The sequence below is a fragment of the Rutilus rutilus genome, assembly GCF_951802725.1.
Source record: "Rutilus rutilus genome assembly, chromosome: 22".
NCBI classification, from domain to species: Eukaryota; Metazoa; Chordata; class Actinopteri; order Cypriniformes; family Leuciscidae; genus Rutilus; species Rutilus rutilus.
Window position 1 is genome coordinate 14,335,927 of NC_140227.1, and position 22,286 is coordinate 14,358,212.

Sequence of the window (22,286 nt, forward strand, 5' to 3'; positions counted from 1 at the left end):
ACAAGAGTTTATAGTTTGACAAAAGCACAATGTTGTGTTTTACATAAATATAAGTAGGCTAAACACTTTGCAGTTTTAATGATGTCCTGTATGAACAACATGACGGAGTATGTTTTTATGTTTCCACTGTGCCTCGTGCCTCTCTCTCTCTCTCTCTCTGACACACACACACACACACACACACACACACACACACACACACACACACACACACACAGACACACACATTCCAGCATTGCAATCTTGCCTGTTACTATGCTGCGTTCACACCAAACGCGAATAGAGCGTCAAATTCAGGTCTATCGCGTCTAGTTCGACGCTTGAACATTTTGAATCCATTCGCTCGTCCAAAGCGAAAGCGAGCGTTTGAAGCGAAATAGACGGGCGTTCAGAGCTATGACTCTACTACCCCTTGTTGCGTGAGTGGTGTATTGCATTTCACGCATCGCCCGTGACGCTTGCGTCTGCTTGCGTCCACTGTTTTGACTATGAAAGGGAGTGCGTCACTCACATCGCTCGCGTTGCTTGCGTTGACTATGTAACGGCCCTAACACTGCTATCAACAGTGACTTTGTCTTTAAAGTAACATAAGAGAAACAATTATTTTCTGTTCCCAAAAAGTACACACATTTCTGGCATAAATACACTTCCATATATGTATGTAAAGGTTTTTTTTCTTCTTTTTTTTCTTTTTTTTTTTCTTTTTTTCTTTCTTGTAGATTGTTATGCTAAATTCCCTGTCAGACTTGCACGGCTACATTGACAAAGGCCAGCTGACCTGTGACCTGGGGGGAAGCCTGGAATATTGCCACAGTCAATGGATTCACCATCGCACAGTGAGAAGTTTTTTTTTATTAATAAACAAAGCCTTAATTAGCTTATTAATATGACTTTAAATGAGACTATACTGTATTATTTTTTTTACAGATTTGAACTGAACAGATTAGTCTACCATTTAATTTCAAAATACCATATATAATATACTGTGGAGTAGATTTAGATTTTTTTTTTTTTTTCAGTGTTATGTAAAGTATAAAGTATATAATTCAAAATGTTGTGTCCTAGGCCATTGAGAACTTTGCGTTAACAGTGAAGAGCACAGCACAGATGCTTCAGCAGTTTGGAACAGACCTGGCAGAAACTGAGCTTCCCAATGACGTGCAGTGCACCAAAGATTTGCTTATCACACACACTGAAAAACACGATAAGCTCAAGGTAGCCATCCACATTTATGGAACAGTGCTTCTAATGTTATCATACGATTTGTTTAATCCTTGTTGTCATAATTGTGTCCTTTATTTTATTGCTTGTGTCTGTGCAATTGGTCAGTCACCTTTTATCGGTTCATTGATGTTCAGTTTCTCACATAGTGGAGCAACAAAACACCATCTGTATTTATCTTGATTATTTCTGTTTTTGCATATATCCAGATTCAATCAGTATTCATATGCCATATTTCTTCTTTCTGTACAGGAAGAGCTAAAATTGGCAGTAAAACAAGGTCATACTCTGCTGTCCTGTATCAAAGACCAGGCCAGCAAAACCGAGAGTCACGTTTTGAATCCAGATGAGGTAGAGAACCAAACAACAGTTGAGAGGTGTGTAAAAAGTTTTTCCCACACACAAAAAGTTACTGTTAATGACGATGGTAGCTTAAGCAAAACTAAAATGTAACACATTTCTGCGCCACTAAGTGATATTCCTACTTGACAGCAAAACAGAATAATCACTTTGTAAGGGATTTTAACCATTGGAAATGCAAATAGAGAACTTGCTGACGTCTACCAAAAAACATTCTGATGAAAGATTTACATTTTTTAAAACTTGCATGATGAATTATTCACAATATAACCAGGAACATTAAGATAAAATGTATTTTGATTACATATTGACTGTATGTCAACTGTGTGTTGACTGACATAGTGCCATTTCCTCCATTTATAACAGCTCTTTTATCAGGTGTTAGTTCTTGTTGCAGTTCTGTTATTATTATTTAAAGCCTAGTGTCATCTAGCCTTGCTCTGTGAAATCTAATTCACTCTAGCTCCTCTGACATTCACACTGTAAAAGCGTTTGTTTGTTTGTCTCAGGTTGTTAGCGCAGCTCGATGAGACTGAGAATGCGTTTGAACAGTTCTGGTCGAGGCATCACCTCAAATTAGAGCAGTGCTTACAGTTACGACACTTTGAGCAGGACTTCAGAGAGGTATGGTGCAATGCATGTGCTCAATTGTGCTCAACTCAGTAGGCAGCCATTATACTAAGTATCACCACTGGCGGTTGTCTAGTCAATCAAGTTGAAATTGGTGTGTTTTATCCATTGCATCAGGTGAAAGTTTCTCTGGATGGCCTGATGGAAGCGCTATTGGGACTGTCTGACACCGGGGACTGTGTGGCCCGGGTCGATCACCTACTTGGGGAACTGAAAACTTTGGAAGACCAAGCTCAGGTCAAAATATTTAGAATCTAAGACCAGGCCTGATATGCAAACCACCACATTCAGTTTAACAGTTTAACTATTTGTTTTGTTTTTTTGCTGGTTAAACCACTAACCACACCCCATTTTTTACAGACAGTTAATGTTTCTTTTTAACCACCATATGTTTTGAATGCTGATCCCAAACATGGAATGTTGGTTTACTGGTGTCACCACTGCGATTTTAACTAGCTTAACTCTGCTGAATCAACCATCTTATTGCCTTTGTCAAAATGATAAGAAAGTGCAGATGTTTGAAAGCACACAGTAACTAAAGCTGAACTTCTTGAAGAAATCAAATGCACAAACATAGTGCTGCTACCCATACACAAAAGAAATATATTTGAAATATATTTTCAGGATATATTTTGGAATATATGCAAATATTTGAAATTGGCCCAATAAATATATTTCATACTTATATTTCATATATTTTTGTTATATTTCAGAATATATTTCAATGTATTTGGAATATATGCCACATATATTTTTGACACTTTTGGGGACCCATACAGAAAAAAATACATTGAAATATATTCTGAAATATAACAAAAATATATGAAATATAAGTATGAAATATATTTATTGGGCCAATTTCAAATATTTGCATATATTCCAAAATATATCCTGAAAATATATTTCTTTTGTGTATGGGTACTGACACTATTGTCTTTCTATAGCTAAATTACAGCGTAATTCAATTCTGTTTGCATCATGGATTGTTATTTACCTGTTTAACACTGTAAAACTGCTTTGAAACTATGATCTGTATTATATAAAGCGCTGTATATAAAGGTGACTTGACTTTACTGTTACAAGAGTGCAAGTCAAGTAGTAATAATAGTCAAGATAGCCTTGTACATCGTTCATATTCTGTTTATTGTGTTTACTGATCTGTACAGGAGTCCTTGGAGAAAGCTCAGCTTCACGCTCAGCATGGGGACCAGCTCATTCAAAGCAACCATTACGCCGTAGACTCAATCCTCCCAAAGTGTGTCGAACTGCGTCGGATCTGTGATGACTTCAGCAATGAGGCCAAAAAGAAACGTGACGTTCTGACCAAATCACTTGAAATCCACAAAGGAATCGACGAGGTTTGTGAAACAACTTGCATGCAGTCAAATTACCACACAGGCACCTTAATATTGAGTTTTCGGTTTCACTTCATTTTCATTTTCAGAATCAGAAAGAGCTTTATTGCCAAGTATGCTTGCGCATACAAGGAATTTGTCTAGGTGACAGTAGCTTCCAGTACACATACAATATAAAGTGACAAGACAAGTGACAAGTAACATAGGTATAAAAAAAAAATAAATAAATAATAATAAATATAAATATATAGAAAGTTATAAAGTGCTATAATGAAATGTCTGAGGGAAGTATTGCACATGTTTGTTCCACAGTAGGGGAACATTTAAATGTTCATGAGGTAGAAACTTTTCTTTTTGAGTGTGGGAAGGGTAGTGCCAGTGATTCGCTCAGCAGTCCGAACTATCCGCTGTAGTCTACGGAGGTCGGTTTTGGTAGCAGAGCCGAACCAGATGGTGATGGAAGTGCAGAGGATGGACTGGATGACAGCTGAGTAGAACTGTACGAGCAGCTCCTGTGGCAGGTTGAATTTCCTCAGCTGACGCAGGAAGTACAGTCTCTGTTGGGCTTTCTTCACATTTTGTTGTCCCTTTTTGATGGTCCCTTTAGCACATTCTGTTGACTATAAGTAAAGTTGCACCTACGTGTCTACTCACTCTCATTAGAGTGTTTGTAGAGTATTAGTAGACTGGTACATTAGGGTTTGAATAAGTTGACATGTAGTTACAAAGTTACTTATTGTCAGTAGAATGTCTGTTGAAGGACCATCACAATAAAGTGTTAGCAGATATTAAACAGACAGTCTACTAATACTAAAATGAGAGTTAGTTGACATATAGTTGCAAAGTTACTAATAATCAACAGAATGTTAAAAGGGACCATCAAAATAAAGTGTTACCGAGTTTTCATGTGGAATGATTGAGTCAGGACATGATAGATGGGTGATTTTAAGATTTGTCAGAAGACAAATACATTTACAAAACTGAAATTTAAAAAACAATAAGACTTGTTTTATGATAATATATATTGAATTAAGTTTATTACGTTTATTAACCGTTCTGGTTGTTTTTGGTTTGGGGTTGGGGTTAGAATATTAACAAATTAGATAACCTGCACAGTTTACTTTACTGTGATTTAAATGGGGTCCAGAACAAATAGATGCATTAATGTGCATCTGTGTTTTTATGTTGGCAGGTGAACCAGTGGTGTGAAAGTGGAGTGTATCTGTTGGCCTCTCAGGCTGTAGACAGATGCCAAACCCAGGAAGGTGCAGAAGCAGCACTGCAGGACATCGAGAGGTACATGAAAACAGCCAAAGAGCAGCAGCTCAGTCATCTCAAAGACCTCGGCAACCAGTATGAGATCATCCTCTCAGAGCTGGTCAAGGTACAAGTGAAGTTCATTACAGTTGAATGCATTTGTAAACAGTGGAATTCATATATATATATATATATATATATATATATATATGTAAAAAAAAAAAATATATATATATATATATATACTGTATACAGGGCCACCTTACGAAAACACAATACAACAGGGCTAAAGACACACTTTAAGAAAAAATTTCTTTTCACTGCTCCTTCACTGTATGATTGCAGAACAAATATATATGTTTTTATTGAACATTGATGGTGCAAACGATTTTGTGTGAAAATAGGTAATAAAAAGTGGTTTGTTTTGTTTAAAAATCGTATAAATGTTTGAGGTGGCAAGGTTTGTCTTTTAAACCCACACACAGGGTAAAAGGTTCACCAGCATGGCAAAAGGCACACAGTTTTTATGCAAATACTTTAGGCAAAAAAATATGGTTTGAATAATGTCTAAGTAAATACTTGTTCAAAACAATCCCTTTAGCAAAGTTTGTACTATCTTCTGTTTATTTTGATAAATAAATGAATTTTTGTTTAATAAATATACTATCATTAAAATATGCTAATATAAATATATTTTAAAAATACAGAAACAAAATTATTTTAAAAAGTAAAGATTCTGAAAGCATTGAAGGAGATCCCATAATAATTTAATATAGATTTACAGGCGGAACAATACATTTATTTTATTAGGCTATAGGATATGATTAATATCATATTTTTAAATATGATGGTTTCATTATAAACATGGTGATTATCTCTTAAGGTGGAAACCCAACCTAATACAATTATGATATTTACCATCTGAATCTAACCATGTCATGTCAACAAATAGAAAAGTCCCCCAGCTATTTATAATCATGTTAATTATTGTGCCTTTTGCCCTGACAGCCTTTTACCCCAAATACCATACTTTTACATATTCTCCCATTATTAAAAAACTGTTGTTTTAATTAACTTGAACAAAACTCATGAACAATAATTTTATCGAATCTCAGTTGCCACTTAAAAAAACACATCAAATATTAGATCAAATTAGCACTGAATTGATATATATACTATACAGTGCTATGCATAAGTTTAGACACCCATGCTAAAGTTGACTAAAAAGAGGAATAAAAAATCATCTTTTGGAAATTGAACTTAATGCCTTAATTTAAAAAATTTGGAAAAATCCAACCTTTAAGGACACCAATTTTCTTTGTGAATGAATAATGTATCGTAAATAAATACATGTTCTTCCTTAAAATACAGGGTGCATAAGTTTGGACTAGGGCTGGGAATCGATTCCAAAAAGAATCGATTCCTCGATTCCGAGGCGTTGGGAATTGAGAGTCGATTCCAAAGGTTGGAATCGATTCCATTAGGGGAATCGACTCCTCTTTAAGATTTTTTTTTTTTTACACAAACCGCGGCCTGTTGCCGAATTCATCTGTCAACACAATCACGTCACCTGTAAAGAAATAAAGTTCAGACTACTAATATACTATAGTGGGCGCGCGACCTACAGTAGGCTACATTTATTGCATTCGCAGCGTGAGCTGGAGGAATGGTTACTGTGGGAACAGTGCTTGTGTGTAGGGGTGCGTGCGAACATTATAGTGTGCACGTGACCTACGTATGACACAGACAGAAAAGAGCTCTTTTCGTGCTTTATTTGTGTCGCCAACTCGCCGCAGGTGTGCGTGTAAAAATAGTTTATATGTGTAAAGGCCTAAAAAAAAGTGAATGTGTAAAGGCCCTAAAAAAAGTTTATATGTGTAAAGGCCTTAAAAAAAAAAAGTTGTGTAAACTAAAGGCCTAAAAAGTTTGTATGTGCAAAGTGTGCATGAGTCTGTTCCTGAACAAAATGCTTTTAGAATTTAACAGGAATTTTAGCTATAGTTTTATGATACTGGATGAAATTATGTACCACAAATAAATAAAAATCGATCTATCCACATATACACTTAGTATGTGGATAGATCGATTATGTATGTGTGTGTGTGTGTGTGTGTGTGTGTGTGTGTGTGTGTGTGTGTGTGTGTGTGTGTGTGTGTTTGTGTGTGTGTGTGTGTGTGTGTGTGTGTTTAGTTAGGTATGTAGCCTATGTAAAATAGAATCTACCGCATATGTATATGGTGAACATATTCCTAGTCTTTACACTGTACCTAATGCAGGAAGCACGACGTGACAAATCCCCGAAGTAAATGCCTTGTTCTATTTATGACCAAACACTCGCAAGTCGCGGACAAATGGATTTGCAATGGTCGCTTTGTCACGCCCGGTGTAGAGAGTTTCTTGCTGTGTGGCACGGTAAGACGCGACAATGTTAGACATGCTGTTGGTATTAAAAAAGAAAAGAATCGAAAATAACAGTGAGGAATCGATTCCAAGAATCGATTCTTTTCGATTCCAGAAACAGGAATCGGAATCGGAATCGATTCCAAAAAATCCGGAATCGAACAGCCCTAGTTTGGACACCCCTATGTTAAATTCCCATAGAGGCAGGCAGATTTTTTTTTTATTATTTTTTTTTTATTATTATTTTTTTAGGATACTGTGCATCCTGATAAAGTTCCCTTGGCCTTTGGAATTAAAATAGCCCCACATCATCACATAGCCTTCACCATACCTAGAGATTGGCATGGGGTACTTTCCATAAGATCATCTCTCAATGCAAATCAAACTAGCAATTAGGCTAACTGAAATAAAACCATGCCAATCTCTAGGTATAGTGAAGGCTATGTGATGATGTGGGGCTATTTTAATTCCAAAGGCCAAGGGAACTTTATCAGGATGCATAGTATCCCGGATCCATGAAGTAACTGGCCTTTAAAAATAAAAATCTGCCTGCCTCTATGGGAATTTAACATAGGGGTGTCCAAACTTATGCACCCTGTATTTTAAGGAAGAACATTTATTTATTTACGATGCATTATTCATTCACAAAGAAAATTGGTGTCCTTAAAGGTTGGATTTTTCCTTATTTTTTTAATTAAGGCATTAAGTTCAGTTTCCAAAAGATGATTTTTTATTCCTCTTTTTAGTCAACTTTAGTATGGGTGTCTAAACTTATGCATAGCACTGTATATATATATATATATATATATATATATATATATTAGGCTTGGCACGATAGTCTGTGTTACTGGTGTTACACGGTGTTCAGTCGCAACACCGGTTTCATCACTTGCCCACCGCAGCACCGCAATTTTTCTTTTTAAAGCAATTACGCAGTATCCGTATTTTCTGTCACCAGTTGACTAGCGTTGTATGATCACGCTCAACCATTCAAGCGCAACAAAACAAGAGACCGTGCTGTAAGTCCTGCCTATTACACACACACGCACACACACAGAAAAGACGCGCGTCAGTATCGAGTTCTCTTTTCGGCCTTGAACAAAACATAACACACACAAATTATGCCAAAATGTCCGTTTTGTCGAGTGTCCTCACAAGAGCAAATGATTTAAATAATATCATAAATGAATGTAGAGATTTGTGAGAAAATGGGGCGCGTGTCAGATGGAGTGCCATTAATGTTAATCAAAGAACAAAGGTAAGAGAGTAAATTAGGCCTACTCACTCAGACCCGGCGCCAGGAGGATTAGTATACCGGTAGCATAATAATCATGAATGCACTCTCTTGTGTGCATGAATGAATCTTTTAACACATCTCCGGCGAACGGCTTCTTCACGCAAAAGGAAAACTCTTCATAAAGCGCAGTGAAATTCATGTGGCGTTTCCTGATGGATCGAGGTTGTTCATTAACTTCATTTTATACGTGCAATTCACACGAGCTCTAAACGAATGCGAGACTGCTGCGATTAGTCAAACTTTAGACTTTAGCTGTTTTTATTTGGTTCCACAGTGTTTAGGCCTAGCATTACTGATTTTTTTTTTTTTACTTTTTGTAATTCATTTAATTAATTAAAAATAGAGGACACTGACAACACGCTGAAAGACAGGACCGAGCAGGTAATATTTAATATGAAACAAAGTCTCAACTTTCAAATTTGGTCAGTCAAACAAAAATAAAATAGGCCTACCATTTTTGGCTCTTTAATGTGTCGTGACAGATTGCCTCAGTTAAAGCCAAGTTCAAATCAACCGAATTTAATCAATAACTCTTCTGACTGCTTTGTCGCACAAAAATGGTGGAATTTGATTGGTCAGATCGCATGTCAATCAAACTCAATACGAATGATGAATTGACGGCATGTAAAAAAATTTTTTACATCACTCTAACACGATGAAACCGGTAATACCGGTGTTGTCATAAGCAGTGTTGTTTTTGGCAACCCTTTTAGTTTTAGTCTTAGTCTTGTGGACGAAAATGCTTTTTAGTTTTAGTCACATTTTAGTCACTTATAAACTTGATAGTTTTAGTCAAGTTTTAGTCGACGAAAACGCAAAAAGGTTTTAGTCAAGTTTTAGTCAATTTTAGTAAAAAAAAAAAAAGTCTTTTTAGGTTAAAAAGTATTGGAAATGGGCTTAGGTTTGACAGGTTGTAGCAAGTGTTGCAATTCATAACAATTTATTTTTTGAAAAATAACCTCTGAAATGATGACTTCTGGTGAATATTGTGGAAACTAATTGATACATTTAGATAAATATATTTCATACCTTATAGCATATTATAATACAACTTATTAGGCCTATATATTTATAGAATAGCAAAGTAGGCCTAATCAATATACAAGACTGAACCACATGAAATATAAATGATCATGATCATTTTGCCAACAATGAACCATGGATTTGTTTAGTTTATAATACATTTTATTTTTAACTTAAACAAATACAACATATAACATTCAAAACTCACCGGCTTAGACTGCATTTGAAGAAAAAATAAACACAACAGTTTTCTGTAGCCTTATGTGCGAACTTATTCAATAGAATTATTAGATTATCTCCTGATGCGTGCTGCTTAATATCACACACTCCGCCGTGACAAACAGAAAAAACACGATGGCATATGGTACAATTGGCCTTGTATTCATTGTCCCTCACGCATTCCAGCCACGGGTAGTCATTTTCCCATTCAATTTTACATTTCTGTGCTCTTTTCTTTTTCGCCGGCTGCTCGGAGGTAGTCATTTTTACATTTCCCGCTGTTGTCACTTGTCGTCATCGTTGCTACGATACGTGACTCACAATGACTGAAACGACCAATTAAAAGGGCATTCTCTGATGATGTTCCAAGATGTTAAAAACGCTACGCTGATCATAGACAAACAGGGGGAGAAATTAGTATCTACCGCACCGTCGGGTTTTTTTTTCTCATAGCCTACAAATGTCTTCGTTCATAGTCTGACATATTAGAAGCTATGTGTCTGTCATGGATTTGCACTGAATTGATTCTCAAAAATACGGAACAAAGTGCGTTCTGTATCAGGTCAATACGGAACAAGACTTTATTGTGTCAAATACGGGACGATTACGTATTATACGGAATGGTTGGCAACCCTAATTGAACGTCAGACTTATAATAATTTTCGTTCCGTCTCGTCAATGAAAACTCGAAAACGTCTCGTCATGTTTTAGTCACCTTAGAGCCATTTTTAGCTAGTCATCGTCGCGTTATCGTCATAAAAAAAAGGTGCGTCAACGAAATCATTTCGTTATCGTCATCGTTGACGAAAACAACACTGGTCATAAGTCGATTAACCGGTGGGAGAATATTATCACCGTCACATCTCTAATATATATATATATATATATATATATATATATATATAATATTATAATCATAACAATTTGATTGAAAATTTTTACTGAAATATTAATATATTCATTTTGGTATTTTGTAGTATTTGATGTCCTGTTGCTTTAATGATGGCAGCACTTAAGCCTGAACTCTCATTATTCAATGAGTGACCTAGAAATAGTGCTGAATATGAATACTTTTCCTATATATTAAATATTAAATAATGTTCCGTCAATATTTCTATAGTTTACATTTTTTTTTCAAACTTTTAGACTAAACTAGATTACTGGTTTCAGAATTCTGGAGCTCACTGTAGCTTTAATGATACTATTCATCTGCTCCTGATAAATAACTGATATTTTATATCTTTTATCCCTTCCCATGCAGAGCAAAGCCCAAACTGCTCTTAAAAGACTGGATGATGTTCAAGAGATGTTTGAGAAAAGACATGCGAGTCTGAAAAAGCTGTCTACAAAGCAAACAAGGCCAGTGCAACCTGTTGCACCTCGACCAGAATCTTCACCAAAACGCACTTCACCTAAAATCCCACCACCCACTGTAGCTGGTGAGTAAACCAGGTGCATGTTGACAGAAATGCATGCATTTCCAAACCGCCAGTGGTTAGTGGTATTTGCTTGTATACTTATTTATATACTCTATACTCTTTTTTTTTCCCAGAAGCATGTCCTCATTTCGAGTTGATAACCTTTTAGTTTGAGTGTGGTTTTGTTTAACCAGTGCTCACATTTATGCAAATTTTCTGATGTTTCTGACAAGAAAACATTAAAGTTACACTTTGTATCCTGAAGTATTTAAGTTGAAAATATGAAGGCTTTCCAACTTGTTTAATTATGTTCTAAACTCTACAGCATCAAATCGCAAAGCTACAGAGAACTCCAGTACCAATAAGCAGCCCAGTGACGCAGAGCTGGCAAGGAGGAAAAATATTCGCAAAGCCAAAGGTGGCATCAAGGTACATCAGCCTTTATCAGCTCAGATACATGGTCGGAAATAAATACAAGTTTTTAAAAACGTCTAAAAGCCATTTGCATGTATAAAAAATGTTTTAGTCTGGGATTAGTTCTGGTTAGGTTACACTTTTTGATAATCCATTTTAGACATTCTACTGACTACAAGTAACTTTGCAACTACATGTCAACTAACTCATTAATTTGCTACTACATGTTAACTAACTCTCATTGGAGAATTAGTAGAATGTTAGGTTAGGGCAGTGGTTCCCAATTCCAGTCCTCGTGACCCACTGCTCTGCACATTTTGTAGGTCTCTCTTATCTGACACACTCAGTTCAGTTCATGGAGTCTCTCCTAATGAGCTGATGATCTGGTTCAGGTGTGTTAAATAAGGGAGACATACAAAATGTGCAGAGCAGTGGGTCACGAGGACTGGAATTGGGAACCACTGGGTTAGGGTTTGTAGAGTAAGTTGGCATGTAGGTGCAAAGTAACTTGTGGTCAGTAGAATATCTGTTGGGGGAGCATCAAAATAAAGTGTTAGCAGATATTAAGCAGACAGTCTTCTGGTAGTTTACTTGTAGTTGCAAAGTTACTTAGAGTTAGTAGCAGTGTTGCACTGTAAAAAAAAAACTGCATAAAAATAAATAAATGGGATGAATCAATAAGGCTCTTGTAGTATATGGGCCCTATTTTAACGATCTGAAACGCAAGTATCAAGCGCAAAACGCAAGAAACTTTGTGGCCGGGTCTTGGGTGCTGTTGCTATTATACCAGCGGGATAAATGACTCTTGCGCCCGACGCAAATCTAAAATGGGTTGGTCTGAAGTAGCTTCATTATTCATAGGTGTGGTTTGGGCGTAACGTGAAATAAACCAATCAGAGCATCATCTCACATTCCCTTTAAGAGCAGGCGCGCTTCTTCTATAGCGGATTCCTATTATAACGGCGGATTTGCCAGGCGTGCGGCAGGAGCGGTTCACAGCCGAGGAGACCGACGTCCTCGTCAGGGCCGTAAAACAGAGAAGTGACGTCGGGGATGGAGAAACACCCAAATTAACTTCGGTTAAACAGGCGTATGATAATTTGGGTAAATGTGTAAGCTAGATGTATACTTTTATAATAAACTATCTATCTATCGATCTATCTCTATCGTAATAATGTATGATTTGCAAAAATGAAAACTGCTGCTTCTGTGTAGATGAGAGAATCAAAGTGTATGCGCGTTGTGTACACGCTACATTGATTATGGCCAAGCATGCGCCCTTAAAATAGTATATAATAACATGCGCAACGCACCACTGACTTTAACCTAGGTTTTTTCGGTTAGTGGCGGAATTGTTTTCTAACTCTGCAAAATAGCATGAGGGAACGTTTGCGCCGGAACACGCCTCCTCTTTGCGCTGAACCGCCCCCGGGAGCGCAAGTGTATTTCTTAGTTAACCGACGTGCGTCTGTGGAGGGAAAAGTTCGCTGTGCGCGGGTGCAAAATAGGAATGATACATGCGTCGTGTACAAAGTCAATTGCGCTGGGTGCAAGATAGGGCCCTATGTGTAGTAGTTTGAAAATAAATAAATAGACAGACATTGCAGGGCTTTTTTTAGTCCTTCAGTTCACTAAAAGTCATAACATTTTCTTTTTGGGATCAACTCTCAACCTTACGTAACAAAGCATTAGTTGCAATGCCCAACATTTTTACTGCCAACTAAAAGAACCTGAGTTTCACCCAGCCAGCCTTGTCAGTCCAAAGATATTAAGCTGAACGCTGGTTCTGTTGTCGTTTTACAACATAAAACTGGCAGCTGTGGTTTCCAGAATAATTCTCTCTAAAATACTGTGAAAATGTAAATACATTTACAGATCAACCTGTACATTTGACAAAATTACATTTTGTGTAATTTACTCACAAAAAAATACATAAAAAAAAAAGAAGCATTTTAAATCTATCAGCCGTTTCTGTGAAAAAAAAAACTATTTTTTACTCTTAATACACACTGACGGTCACTATAATAACACTTGTGGTAAAGAGAAAAGCCACATAATGAATCCGTTTTTATCACAAGTAACTTTTCCACAAGCTAAGGTGCTAATATAGAAGATCCACTCATGTGTCATGCACACAAACACAAAACAACATCATTGTAATACACAGACACTAAAATAATGCAATAAACATTCATTTAAAAAGATAAGATGTAACATAAAACCCCAATGTATATAACTGATAAGAAAAAGTAATTAGAAACTTAATTATACAATTTTTAAACCATCAAATGTGAAGTGTCATAGAGAATAGTGGGAAAGTCATTTTAAGGTTTTTCACTGTAAATTATAAGTTATGTTCTTTTTACTTCCAAAATGTTTACATTTTACAGTGTTTTACAGTATTTGATCAAATGTAAGCTTAGATCTATTATAGCCTTTCTCCTTATATAGTACGGTAACTTACTGTTGTTAACCAGTATACAGGTTTTTACTGTCGCATTTTTACAGTCTTTACAGTAATTAATTACTAGCTACTAATTACTTCAACAGTGTAATTAGATTAATATACTAATTGCTCTCTCTAAAAAGTATTGCATTACTCATTTCTAATTACTTTCTGAATCCCATATCAACCTCGACCAGTTGAACAATACAAGGACAAACATGAAACTGTCATGACGCACTGGAAAAAGGAAGCAAATGCAGGCGATCTCAAGAATGTATGTTTATTAAACACTTAAACACAGAAGTTCAGACTCAGGCCGATGGTGAGGGTCAGACGGCTGAAGCAGGGTGGCGCAGGGACTAGATGGCCGCGATGAATCCGGCGGTGAAACGGCGTGAAGGTGAAGACAGGATCCAGACACGAAGAACACACAGCACAGGACTCCAGGAAGAAACCAACTCACGGGAAACAGGAAACACAGCACAAACATCGACCAACGATCTGACAATGAGAGAAGAATTCAGTGAGTCTTTAAAGGAACTGGAGATGAGTGGCAGCTGGCGCCGAGCTGATTACAGATGAGATGATTGACTGATAATTGATACGGTGACACCCACACACACACGCACATGGCACACAGACAACAATAACAAATGCACGAGACAAGCAGGAAGCAGCGCACTCATGAACCGTGACAGTACCCCCCCTCCTAGGGACGCCTCCTGGCGTCCCCAGACTCCCTTACCTGTCGATGGAATTCATCAATAAGGGAGTGATCTAGTATGTCTCTCGCAGGAACCCAACTTCTCGCCTCCGGACCGTAACCTTCCCAGTCCACCAAATACTGGAATCCTCGTCCCCTCCGCCTGGTGTCCAGAATACGGTTAACCGAATACGTCGGTTCCCCATCTACAAGACGCGGCGGTGGGGGAACCGGTACAGGCGGGTTAATTGCTGATCGAAACACAGGCTTAATTTTGGAGACATGGAACACGGGGTGTATCCTCCTGTACGCTGGAGGAAGGTTGAGGCGGACTGCCACCGGACTAATAATCTTGGTGACAGTGAACGGGCCAATGAATTTGGGTGCTAACTTATTCGAGACGGAACGGAGAGGAATGTTCTTAGTAGAAAGCCACACTTTTTGACCGACGACGTAAACGGGAGGCTTAGACCGGTGGCGATCGGCGCTAGCCTTAGTGCGCGCCCCCACCTGGAGTAGAGTCTCACGGGCTCTAGTCCAGGTGCGGTGGCACCTCTGGACAAAAGCGTGTGCGGAGGGAACCGCGACTTCGGATTCCAGACTGGGAAAAACAGGTGGCTGGTATCCTACACTACCTTCAAACGGAGAAAGGCCCGTGGATGACACTGGTAACGTATTGTGGGCGTACTCCACCATAGACAGTTGTTGACACCAGGAAGTCGGATTCTTGGAAACCAAACACCGTAACATTCTCTCTAAATCCTGGTTGGCTCTCTCGGTCTGGCCATTGCTCTGAGGGTGAAACCCAGAGGACAGGCTAACAGTCGCGCCCAGTAATTTACAGAACTCTTGCCAGAATTTGGACACAAACTGGGGACCCCTGTCAGAGACCACGTCAATCGGAAGGCCATGTAAACGAAAGACGTGGTCTATGACGGCAACCGCTGTCTCCTTGGCTGACGGCAATTTGGGCAAGGGAATGAAATGAGCCGCCTTCGAGAACCGGTCCACCATGGTCAAAACAACCGTGTTGCCCTGGGAGGGCGGGAGGGCGGTAATAAAATCTAGAGCGATGTGGGACCAGGGTCTCGAAGGGACTGGCAGCGGTTGGAGTAACCCATCTGGCGCGCGATTGGAAGTCTTACCAGTGGCACATACCGAGCAAGCCAATACAAAATCGTGAATGTCGCGGGCCATCCGTGGCCACCAGAATCGCTGCTTAACCAAAAACCTCGTGCGATTGATTCCTGGGTGACAGGCTATGTTGGAACAATGACCCCACTGAATAACCTCAGACCGTAGTTCCTCCGGCACGAATAAACGGTTCGGTGGGCACCCGACCGGGGGCGTTACCCCTTCTAAGGTCTTCTTGACCTTCGATTCGACCTCCCATACGAGTGTGGAGACAAATAGACTCTCCGGTAAAATGCACTCGGGAGTAACCAGGCGTTCGGAACGATCAAAAAGACGCGATAAAGAATCGGGTTTAATATTCTTGGAACCCGGGCGGTACGAGAGAGTAAAATCAAAACGACCGAAAAAAAATGCCCACCGAGCCTGCCTGGAGTTTAACCTTTTAGCAGTACGAATGTATTCCAGATTCTTATGATCGGTCCAGACAATAAAAGGTACCCCCGACCCTTCCAACCAGTGGCGCCACTCCTCCAACGCTAGTTTGACGGCCAACAACTCTCTGTTACCAATGTCATAATTACGTTCGGCAGGAGACAGACGGTGTGAAAAATACGCGCAAGGATGCATCCTCTCGTCCGTGGGGGAACGCTGGGACAACACTGCTCCTACCCCCACCTCTGACGCGTCGACCTCCACCACGAACTGACGTGAGGAATCAGGGGCGATGAGAATTGGGGCCGAAACAAAGCGGTCCTTGAGTTTGGCAAACGCGGAGCCAGCCGCGTCTGTCCACCTGAACGTAGTTCGGGAGGAGGTCAAGGCGGTCAGAGGTGCGGCTAGTTGGCTGAAATTACGGATGAAACGTCTGTAGAAGTTGGCAAATCCCAGAAACCTCTGCAGGGCCTTGCGGGAATCTGGAATTGGCCACTCTATCACAGCCTTAACCTTGTCAGGGTCCATGCGAATCCCCTCGGACGAGATAACGTACCCCAAAAATTTAACCGACTGTGCGTGGAATTCGCATTTCTCCGCCTTGACAAAAAGCCCATTCTCTAGCAACCGCTGAAGCACTCGTCGGACGTGCTGCACGTGTTCCTGGAGAGATGAAGAAAAAATCAATATGTCATCCAGGTAAACATATATGAACTGATCTACCATATCTCGCAGCACGTCGTTGACGAGTGCCTGGAAGACCGCTGGACTGTTGGAAAGCCCGAAGGGCATAACCAAATATTCAAAGTGTCCCCGGGGGGTATTAAAGGCGGTCTTCCATTCATCACCCTCCCTGATGCGGACCAAATGATAAGCATTGCGTAAATCCAGTTTCGTGAAGAGAGTCGCTCCCTGCAACCTCTCGAAGGCTGAAGACATCAACGGCAAAGGATAAGTATTCTTTACCGTGATGTTGTTCAGTCCCCGGTAATCAATGCAAGGTCGCAGGGATCCGTCCTTCTTCCCCACGAAAAAGAACCCCGCCCCTGCAGGAGAAGAGGAAGGACGAATGAACTTGGTTGCCAGAGAATCAGAAATATATTTCTCCATGGCCTCCCTTTCTGGAGCAGAAAGTGAATACAACTTGCCCTTAGGCGGAGATTTACCTGGCAGTAGATCTATAGCACAGTCGTAGGGACGATGAGGAGGAAGAGAAGCAGCTCGAGACTTACTAAACACCTCCTTCAGGTCGTGGTACTCCTCGGGCACGGTTGACAAGTCCGCTGCTTTCTCCTGTAAGACAGACATGGAAACAGACGAACAGGCAGACAAAAGACAAGACTTATGACATTCAGTGCTCCACTCATTGATAGTTCTGTGTTGCCAGTCTATTTTGGGATTGTGTTGAGTGAGCCAGGGGTGTCCAAGTACTATGGGGGCCAGGGGGGAGTCCATGATGTAGAAGGTGATGGTTTCAGTGTGGTTTCCGGAGGTGGTGAGTGTGAGGGGAGCAGTGGACAGGGTGATAACGGGGAGGTCTTGGCCGTTGAGTGCGTGGACAGAGATGCGTTGTAGAGGAATGTGGTGTTTGATGGCGAAGTGATGATCCAGAAAATTACCTTCGGCCCCTGAGTCCAAGAGTGCATGACAGTGGTGTTGGTGATGCGACCATCTAAGTCTAACCGGGAGGAGAGTAGATGTCGCTGATGGTGTTCCTGAGGTCTTAGCAGCGGAGATCCCACCCGACAGTAGCCTCATAGTTACTGCCGGGCTGGGCCTTTTAACGGACACGTGTTCAGAAAATGTCCAGATCCTCCACAGTACAAACAAAGGCCCAGGGATCTCCGCCTCTCCTTCTCCTCCCGGGAAAGCCGAGCTCTTCCCACCTGCATGGGTTCGGTGTCGTGGATGGGGCTGACCGCGTCGGTGCCGCTGGACCTCGGGAAGTCGAGGAAGTGGACTGGACGTTCGGTTGGCGTGCGTCGACTCATCCGGCCAAGCCTGGAGTCCACCCGCAACGCCAGCTCTATCAGACCATGGAGGGTCGTCGGGAGGTCCAGGGCGTAGATCTCCTGATGTACGCGGTCAGCCAGCCCATGCAGGAACATGTCCCACTGCGCCGTGTCGTTCCATTGGCACTCGGCGGCCAGGGTGCGGAACTCAATGGCGTAGTCCGATACAGAGCGATTACCCTGTCTGAGTTCCGCCAGCCTCCTAGCAGCCTCCTTCCCGGCCGCCGCACGGTCGAAGACGCTCCTCATGGCTTCCGTGAGTGCCTGGAACGACGTGCAGCAAGGGTCTCTATTCGCCCACACCGCCGTGCCCCAAAGGGCCGCCCTCCCAGTCAGGAGAGTGAGGACAAATGCCACCTTAGAAGTTTCCGTGGCAAACGTGCGTGGCTGTAGGGCGAAATGCATCTCACAACGGGTAATGAAAGCACGACAATAATCAGGTTCTCCAGCATACCTCTCAGGAACTGGCATACGAGGCTCGGACTGGGAGGGCGGATCAGCACGAACGGCGTGGGTGGCGCAGTGGGCATGCGCAGATGTTGAATTTGCTGGGTTAGCTCGGACACCTGCGCCACCAGTGCCTGTATGGCACGTCCGTTGTTGTTAAGCCCCTCCTCTTGAGCGTCCATTCGTTGAATGCTCGTGCCGATGAAAGCTTCCATCGATATCTGGGTCTCGCCTGCTGCTTCCATCGATTGGTCAGATCGTTCTGTCATGACGCACTGGAAAAAGGAAGCAAATGCAGGCGATCTCAAGAATGTATGTTTATTAAACACTTAAACACAGAAGTTCAGACTCAGGCCGATGGTGAGGGTCAGACGGCTGAAGCAGGGTGGCGCAGGGACTAGATGGCCGCGATGAATCCGGCGGTAAAACGGCGTGAAGGTGAAGACAGGATCCAGACACGAAGAACACACAGCACAGGACTCCAGGAAGAAACCAACTCACAGGAAACAGGAAACACAGCACAAACATCGACCAACGATCTGACAATGAGAGAAGAATTCAGTGAGTCTTTAAAGGAACTGGAGATGAGTGGCAGTTGGCGCCGAGCTGATTACAGATGAGATGATTGACTGATAATTGATACGGTGACACCCACACACACACGCACATGGCACACAGACAACAATAACAAATGCACGAGACAAGCAGGAAGCAGCGCACTCATGAACCGTGACAGAAACTGCTTTTTAAAATAAAAAAAAAAAAAAAAAAATTATATAAAATTGCATAAATTATTCTTTAACTGACCAAAATATTTAAAAGAAGATTGCATTAATACATACATTTTAACATTAGACGCAAAATTTTTATGTTAAATCCACTATTGTTTTATATAGAATTCGCCTTTGGCTAAGCCACACCCTAGAATGTAGATTGACCAATCACAGCGCAGCCAAGAACGAGCTCCGACAGAGGTCCGACACTTTTTCACAGCGCTCCATTGCCTTTAACACAGGCGTCTCATATTTTTGGTCTCGGCAGGCTATTACCGTCGTAGTTTTATCAAAAATATGGTTAAACGTTGTGCCTGGGGCATTTGTAACACAGATATGCGTTTCCCAGAGAGGTTGGAGGGGGGTGTCCGTTTTTTTCCCTTCCCAAAACCGAAGTCAAATCCTGACAAAAGTGTCGTCTTTGGGTTAAACTGTGTGGACGTCCTCACAGTCAGCTAAACCCCTCAAGGATCAACAAGTACACTTTTGTGGTAAATTTTGCTTTTAACCTTACTGTGAAGTTATACTAGTTAGACAGCTTTATGCTGTTTTAGGTTATGATTTCGGTTCTCTAACGTTACCCTAATTAATGAAGAATCAAGGTGCTAGCAAGCAAGCTTAGCGATAGTTTAGTTATCACGTAAGTCAGGATTGTATGTTTTGACTAGCGGCTGGATGTTAGCTAACTTTGTTATTCAAGATACAAACACCTAACGTTAATGTTACAGACACGCTGTTGTGGTAGTTTTTAAGGTAACTAACGTTACCGCCACCGTGTTGCCCAGATGAAGTTGTCGGACGTAGCAACAGTAACTAAGGAGGGCGGGGCTTAGCCAAAGGTGAATTGCAGTACAGTATATAATGCAATTCCATTATAAGTAACAGTTATTAAATTAAAGAAAAATTAAAAGTAATCCCTTACTTACTTCTTTAAGGGATAAGTAATTAAATTACAGTAATACAACTGGTTTGCAGATTGTCTATAGAGGACTTTGAAATAGATTGTTACCTTAGTTATTGCCTGTAATAATAATTGTATTTAATAAGTTTATTTTATCATTACAAATTATACGTTCAGAATACATAACGCTGTTTTTATTTAAATTGAATCTTTAACATGCAGTTTTCTGTCTTCCTGTGGTTTTTCACAGATCGAGGTCATGCATGAAGGAGGCCAAGGGGGTTCGAGTCATGTTCTCATGAACAATGAAACAGAAGAGTCGCTTTCAAACAGACGCAGGTAAAAACATGTCTTTTGAGAAAGAGCCGCTTGCACTACACAAGAGATTTCCAGTCAAAATCACAAAAGGAGTAAATGTGTTAAGCGGTGTCAGAAACTATCCTTACGAAAAGGACAAGACCCACTTGTGTATTTACCCACTGGAATTGATTTTCAGGGACTTCATTTTATAGCTAGATTAAAATGTCATCAATTTGTATATGTATGGAATAAGAAATAGCATACTTTTTTTTTCTGGCTAATGCTGATTTCACAGCTAGCTAGAATGTTATGTACAGTACATCTCACTTACACACAATTAAATAATATTTCTCCAAATTTAGGGTATAACTGTACAACTTTTTTGAAACTACAACTTGATTAAAAACTATGCACGATAAAAAATAGACTATTCCGAAGTAATATTTACCTTTATTTGGCTTTATTTCTTTTTTTACACAAGTTTGATGTTTCATATCAAGCACTTCATTGACACACTTTTCTCTTTCGTAATCATGTAGACTAATGTTTGAACACTTTTGACATCACAACTTGGACATAAAAGTGCATATGGGTGACTCATTAAATAACAAACATCTTTCTGATAGTGGCCCATTGTGTTTTACTTGGTCTAAATCTTTCTATCTTTCTTATGACACGCATTAATCTCACATGTGATGCCATATCTGAATATACAGGATTAACTAGTTTGTTAGATAGTATCTTATACCTCAGTAGTTTTCAATCCTGGTCCTTGGGCCCCATTGTTCGGCATTGTTCACGCTCATACACGTCTCATAACGGTTTTCAAACACGGATCTTCTTCACTACATCTGTGACACGGTCTCTTTTGTATTTTGCACTACCATGACTACAGTTTCTAATTTCACTACAGAATTTATAATTTGTGTTTTTCTTCCAGGCTTGCTGCTGCTTCTGCTTTTTACATTTAATTTTGACATTTACAGCAACTTTTTGCAGTGTGTTGTAATTGGTGAATCCTTTTTGAGTTGTGAAAACTAGTCAGTTCAGTGCATTTTCGCCTTGTAAAATGGCTTGTGGAGTTTAGGGGTGAGGTGTGAGGACACACAAACAGTATTTTTTTTTAGCAAAACCGCAAATTGGCAGTCTCTATGCTGGTATCTGATGCAACACAGTGCATACTGATGTCTGTAAAATCAACTGACCCCATCAACTTCGGCTGCAGAAATATGAGTCTTGAGAAGCTCTTGTGCAAGGAACTCTTCCTATTTCTGTTCTGATAAGTAGAGAGATTAAAGGTACACTTTGTAACTTTTGGCACTCTGGCAGTTAATAAATATGATGTGTCACGTAGGTACAGGGCTACTCCGCAGTGGTTGTCATCCCGTTCGGTCTAAAATAGTCCGAATATAAACACTTTTTATAGGCGTACCGTAGTAATTCGGGTTAAGTATGGTGGCCGAGAGAGCTCAATGGTGCTACAACTGAAGAAAACGCATGCAAATAGAAAAAAATATACTTTTGACAACACGTGTGCCACAATT

General features: G+C 40.2%; 1 protein-coding gene across 3 annotated transcripts in view; it reads left to right on the top strand.

Annotated features, from left to right (window-relative positions):
• mcf2l2 (MCF.2 cell line derived transforming sequence-like 2) overlaps positions 1 to 22,286 on the top strand; it is a 99,478-nt gene that overhangs the window by 30,141 nt on the left and 47,051 nt on the right. For all 3 annotated transcript variants that reach the window (XM_084394564.1, XM_084394565.1, XM_084394563.1), the window contains exons 6-15: positions 720 to 836; positions 1,066 to 1,215; positions 1,474 to 1,598; positions 2,091 to 2,205; positions 2,329 to 2,448; positions 3,378 to 3,569; positions 4,759 to 4,950; positions 11,024 to 11,201; positions 11,506 to 11,609; positions 20,693 to 20,781. In XM_084394564.1, coding sequence (XP_084250690.1) covers positions 720 to 836; positions 1,066 to 1,215; positions 1,474 to 1,598; positions 2,091 to 2,205; positions 2,329 to 2,448; positions 3,378 to 3,569; positions 4,759 to 4,950; positions 11,024 to 11,201; positions 11,506 to 11,609; positions 20,693 to 20,781 — 1,382 coding nt within the window. The remainder of the gene's footprint in view (positions 1 to 719; positions 837 to 1,065; positions 1,216 to 1,473; positions 1,599 to 2,090; positions 2,206 to 2,328; positions 2,449 to 3,377; positions 3,570 to 4,758; positions 4,951 to 11,023; positions 11,202 to 11,505; positions 11,610 to 20,692; positions 20,782 to 22,286) is intronic.